Below are 6066 nucleotides of genomic sequence, written 5' to 3' on the forward strand. Positions count from 1 at the left end.
GAGAAGGAGGAAAGAGGAAGAGAGAGAGAGAGAGAGAGAGAGGCTGTGTGTGTGTGTGTGTGTGTTACAAATGGAACAGGAGAGAGGGAAGAAGAGGGATGCAGAGGGAGAGATTCGTGGAGGAAGGAGGTAAAGGGAGGAGAATGAGAAGTATATGAGAGAGATATAAAGAGCAGAGGAGATGAGAAGATGGAGAAAGAAGAGGGAGAGAAGAGAGGCGGAGAGAAGAGGGAGAGAGAAGAGGTAGAGAAGAGGGCGAAAGAAGAGGTAGAGAGGTGGAGAGAAGATGAGAGGGAAGAGGTAGAGAGAAAAGGTAGAGAAGATGAGAGAGAAGAGGTAGAGAGAACAGGTAGAGAAGATGGAGAGGGAAGAGGTAGAGAGAAAAGGGAGAGGGAAGAGCAAGAGAGAAAGAGGTAGAGATGGATCCTTTGGGAGTCTGTGTACTCACTCAGTGTGGTGCTATGGTGCGCCTGTCCTCCCTCGCTAGGTTACATGCTGAATGCAGTCATCCTGTATTGTGCTCCATCCCCAAGCCAGGGAGGACATGCACTGGAACAGACTCCTGAACCCCTTCTCCCTCCCTCCCTCCCTCTCTCTCTCTCTCTCTCTCACTCACTCACACACACACACATTCACGCACACCTTTGCTGAGAGCTAAAGTACGTCACTTGATCAAATCCACCTCCCTCTTTATCATTGTTCCTCTTTCTTCTCCTTCCCTTTTGATCAGCGCCCGTGTTCGCAGCCTTGCGGACGGAGAGGAACTTCATTGCGCCCGATCAAGTCTAACTGTTCAGAGAGTGCACCGTGCGGAAGCACCTATGTTATTTTGTGTTATGTTGTGTTATTGTATAGTAATTACATTACCGCCCCCTCACACACACAATAGCACACAGCAGCTCAGAGCGGGAGCAGATCAAGATTGAACTACACAGCGTTGGGGTACAGTATTCCCACCACAGTCATGTCCACAAAGTGTTCTGAAGGGGCTGCAAATGTTTATACTATCCTGTCTGCTACTTATTTCATGTAGCCTACATATATACTAATGGACACATTGCCTATTGTATTTCTACTGCAGCAATGAGTCATAGTCCACTGCTCCCCTATGGGAACCCCACCCCACCCCTATCACAAGGACATCTTTAATGCAGTGTGTGTACCTGATTAGATATCTGTTTCAGTTCAGAGATTCACTGTCCTCTGTCAACAATTTGTAATATGATCATAATATGCTACCTTTAATATGCTAATTTGCTAATGCATCAAGAGCAAATACGTCTGATTTGGTTCTACTTTCAATTAGGCCTACAAAGGCACTCATGATCCCCACATAGTAAGGACATGTTATGTGGTTGCGGTTGACCCTCGGGGGCCTCCGTAGATCATGTGAGGTGGAGAATAGCCTACGCTACTAGCTAATAAATCCGTTCTGATTATGCCATCATGGTTGTCAGTCATGACTCATTACATGGCACCAGGAGTGGTTCAAATATCGCTTTGATAAATCCAAAACAACAACACTGATGTAATTAAACCACCAGCACCGCTTCAGATAGCAGGCAACGTGGAGAACAACTGGAGAACTACCCATGATGCACCCATGAAGGAAGGTCAGATGGCTCGGTATTCGTGTATTTGTATAAGTAATAAGATGTTATAATGTCTAACGAATAAAGCCAGTGAGGTACAGAAGGGGGGAGGGGGGGACGAGTTAACACATCACCTCAGCCAGAGCCTGCAAATGGGTTTCATGAATATTTCAGGCCCTGCGATATTCTTAGGGAATCTAGAGATTGTCATTGAGTCTCTAATCAGTATAACTAATGTCCCCTCCTCAATAAAACGCCTGTTCAGCTCTTTCTCTTTCTCCCCAAGCTCTCACAGGCAGCTCCTCATCTCCTCACAAGATTTTTTTAATCAGACACAATTGTGTTACTCTTCTCCTAGATACATATCTTACTGACTGGATTTATTACTGCATTTTATTTCCCATGTAGCTATTGTATTTTGTTGTAATCTCAGAGAACATGTCACACAAGATATTCCTCCTGACTGATATGAAATAAATGGCCTTATTTGCATACAACTGCACTAAAAAAAACTATAATGAGGTCCAAACAAGACGAGAGAGAGGGATGTTATATTTGTTGTTGTGTGGGTTATTAAACACAGCGACAGGGAATAGGGTTAACGTGCGTCTTTACTAGCCATCTGCTATCATAGCTCAACGTATTCTTCTACTATCTTGTATCCGGTATAGGTACGTGGAATCACTGGTGTACTGGCGCCCTCTAGTGGGTGCTTGTGTAATGGCATTTCAATGTACTACAATGCATAACAGTGAACACAATTGTACAGTATTGATGGAGATACTGTATGAAAAATCCATATAGAGGGCCTGGAAGAGCGTATACCCCGTGTTCTGACACAATAGAAGCCACTCCCCGGTGCAGAAAACAGTGTTATTCATTTATACTGGCGTTACCTCTCAGCTCCCGTAGTCAAGGGGAAGATGAGGCTTCTAGAGCCCTGTGTTAGTGTCAGTTTGGGACTCATGCGCTGTAACCTGATTTAAACTGTTTGATTTTGGCCACACCGCCACAACTCTACTGGTAGTCAGGGCCCTTCTCTGCAGGCCCCTACCCACCACACTGCCACTGGCTGGCAACGTCAGTGACACAGTTACCAAATCAGATATACATCGGCAGAAACAAGACAGGCAGAAAACCCGAAGCCAAACATGCCAAATGAAAAATAAACAGCCATACCCACATTGATCTAACTGTGTGAAATGACAAGAGAAAAGGGAAGATGACAACCAGACAAGCAACACAGTTCAGGCAATGTGAATGACGAATGAAATATTCGGTGACAGTTAATTCATCATAATTCATATTTTTCTATTTTTTCTTCCAGTTCTCGAGACTCTCTTAAATAACACCAAATCTCTACCCCTGCTGCTTGGGCGCTCGCGCTCACTTGACCTGAAAACATTAATTAAAAAACTGGGCTGGGTTTGGGATTTTCATGTAACTGCTATTACACGTGCCTATGCTGCCCTCTACTGAGCATCGGGAGAACTACATCCACATCAGTTGAAGAATGGTCATATACAACACATAATACACAGACAGTAGTCAGTGGAGGCTGGTGACTTCCAGAATTGATTGATACCTATTCGATGTATAAATCGCGCCAGAATCTCGCCGACTTCCGCGGTCATTTTAAGCTAAGGTATTTGGCCAAATTTCAGGGATAATAGCCATGGGTGTACTAGACGTGTCCTGCAAAGGACAAGTTGATAGGACACTCGTAGCCACTATGGCGAGTGTTTCTTTGACTGAAGTGACGGGTGAATTCTCAAAATGGCTTCATGTGATTGGACGAACAAAAGGTCAATTTCTCAGCCCTGGACTCAATGCATGGTGAGGCCAGGCCTCCCTTGCCCACCCACTTTCAGTGATTTGGCCAATCACATATTTGCCATGACAAAATTTGCATTACATTGACTTCTATGAGAAACCACTTTCCTGGGGGAGGCCTGGCCTCCCTCAATACAAACGGATAGGGATTCTGGCCTGTAGGTGCTTTGCAATTGCAATATTGGGTTTTAGCCATGGAAAAATTCTGATTTATGAACAAAACAGAAATAATATTAATATAAAAATGTTTTGTTTGTTTTTTGTTAAATAAATAAATAAAAGAAATATAATTATTGCTTTTTTAAATCTCTCTCTCTTCTCTCAAATTATTGGGGAGGCCAGAGGAGCCTCCACTGTGCTCAACAAGCCCAAGTACTTTCAGTTTATCTGACTGATGCTGCCAGCATTACAAACGACAATGTCTTGTGATGTCTTCATGATCAGAAGCAACAACAACAACAACAACAACCCATAGGCTTCAAATCATTTCTGGATAGACAGACATGATATCATTAGTCCTGCACCATCATGAGACAAAACATCTATTTTTTCTGACCGAGGGGAATCACAGGGTCTTCACTCACCCTTTCACAGTCTAGTGCTTGCGGGATGCTACTACTGGAATAATGCAAGCTGTTTGGCCATTTCATTCACACTGCATTTGATTACTATGGGGGTTTGGATGATAATAGGGCCAGTGAGGTGTACCCCACAAGATTGATTGTATAGCTGAAGTGAAATTGATGAGAGACGTCACCTGTCGTTTGATGAAGCTGGAGGTAGTGTCCGAGGACGTGCTGCCATCCGAACGTTTGAACCGGCTCTTCCTCTTAGGCAACTTCCTGGGTAGCTGTGGCAGAGGAGAGAGGGATGAGAAAGGAAAGAGAGAGAGAGAGAGAGAGGGAGAGAGAGGGATGAGAAAGGAAAGAGAGAGAGAGAGAGAGAGAGAGGGGGGGGGAGAGAGAGGGAGAGAGAGGGATGAGAAAGGAAAGTGAGAGAGAAAGAGAGAGAGAGAGAGAGAGGGAGAGAGAGGGATGAGAAAGGAAAGAGAGAGAGAGAGAGAGAGAGAGAGAGAGGGAGGGGGGGAGGAGAGAGGGGAAAGGAGGGAGGGGATAAGTAACAGAGTAAAAAGAGAGAGAGGAGAAAGGAGAAAGTGAGATGAACATGAGAGAGGAGGGTGCAATATGGATGTAGTGATGAAAGATGATGAGGATGGGGGTAGTAAGATAAAGAAAAAGGCAGTTCGCTCAGATACTTAATTGGCTATGGCTATTAGGGACTTTAGTCCTGACACAGACAAGTCACTGAAGACACCAGAGGTGTTAGGTCTACAACTTGTTGTAGTTTTTCTCTCTAGCCTATTTTCCTCCCTGTTCAATGCATCATGTGCATTTCTGTGTCCGAGGTTCACCAAATAGCCCACACACCATGTCCGTTTCCTACAGGCCCTAGACTAGACCACAGATCACCATGGACATACTGTAGGCCTGTTGTTATGACTGAAAAGCCTTTGGCGGATGCTATCCGTTTTTATCCAATACTTAGAATATTGATAAAGTCTTTACATCTAGGTCTGCCGTTAATTTGATGCGACGGCCAGAGGGTGGACATAAATAATGCTTTTTAATAAAAGCGCTCGCAGACATACTGTAGGCTACAGGTGAGTCGAACTTCAACATACACCTGTCATGAAAGTGCTTGATAATTCACTGTTCCTTTACCAAGATCTTGAACCATTACGATCGTGAAATAAAATAACCCATACTGTGTTGATCTGTTTTGTTTACCAACGCCTTGAATAACGCTTTTATATGCAGAGCTTTAACAGGAAATGCATTAAAAATAAATAATAAAACACCATTGCACAATGCATGGAAATCAGAAGGAAAAAGGCCTGATTTGCGGTTTAGAAATCTGAGAGAGAACATCCTTCGCAATTCAGCTCAATTAAATTGCAAGGGTCTATAACCTAACCTATCGAGCCTACTTTGTCTAATCCCGTGATTAAATCGACAACTGTTTTAAATCCTTCCCGATAATAACTAGTTTATTATCGCGTCGTATCGCTTTTACTGCTACACTGGCATCAATCTGCAGTTTCAAAGCGCACATTTGATTTCACTGGCGTAGGTAGAAAACTATTGACAACGATATGCTTTTCATTTCAACAACAAGTAGCAAAAAACACGAACCGTTTTTCAGTCTAACACTTTTACGAGTGACATTAAAATACGAAAAAGACCTTACCTGGAAATAGTGAGACTGTGAACCGGTGGTTTCGACACCAGACAGCGGGTCTGCTGCGGACGTTTTGGACATTTTGACTTGCACCATCTATCTGGGAGCGCAGGGAGGCGGGATGCACACAGACATGGGTTATTATAGGAAGTACCGGTGATACGAAACACATCTATATGCAGTGGAAGAGAAAGGGGCGCACTGTCTGTTAGTAGTGTAGTGAGAGTGTGTGGAGCCGAGATTGTTTATCCACACGACCAAATAAAAGACAGTGTGCATTCAGATTTTCACAGAAAATATACCACGGGAAAGAAAGGCTATCGAGTCAGGCTAGTATAGCCTTTTTTATACACAGGTCTCAATTGCGCTGTTGATTTGAGCATCCCTGTATGCTTTGCACCCC

The 6066-nt window shown here is 43.9% G+C and overlaps 1 protein-coding gene across 1 annotated transcript in view; it reads right to left on the minus strand.

Moving 5' to 3' along the window:
• Nucleotides 1–5759, minus strand: part of LOC308159355 (voltage-dependent L-type calcium channel subunit beta-3-like) — a gene marked incomplete at both ends in the record, with an annotated part of 22183 nt that extends 16424 nt beyond the window's left edge. The window contains 2 exons of the mRNA XM_080533125.1: nucleotides 4183–4275; nucleotides 5673–5759. Of these exons, the coding sequence (XP_080389251.1) occupies nucleotides 4183–4275; nucleotides 5673–5759 (180 nt within the window). The remainder of the gene's footprint in view (nucleotides 1–4182; nucleotides 4276–5672) is intronic.
• Between the last annotated feature and the right edge of the window lie 307 nt (nucleotides 5760–6066).

This window comes from Nansenia antarctica (genome assembly GCF_963989245.1).
Source record: "Nansenia antarctica genome assembly, chromosome: 6".
Taxonomy (NCBI): Eukaryota; Metazoa; Chordata; class Actinopteri; order Argentiniformes; family Microstomatidae; genus Nansenia; species Nansenia antarctica.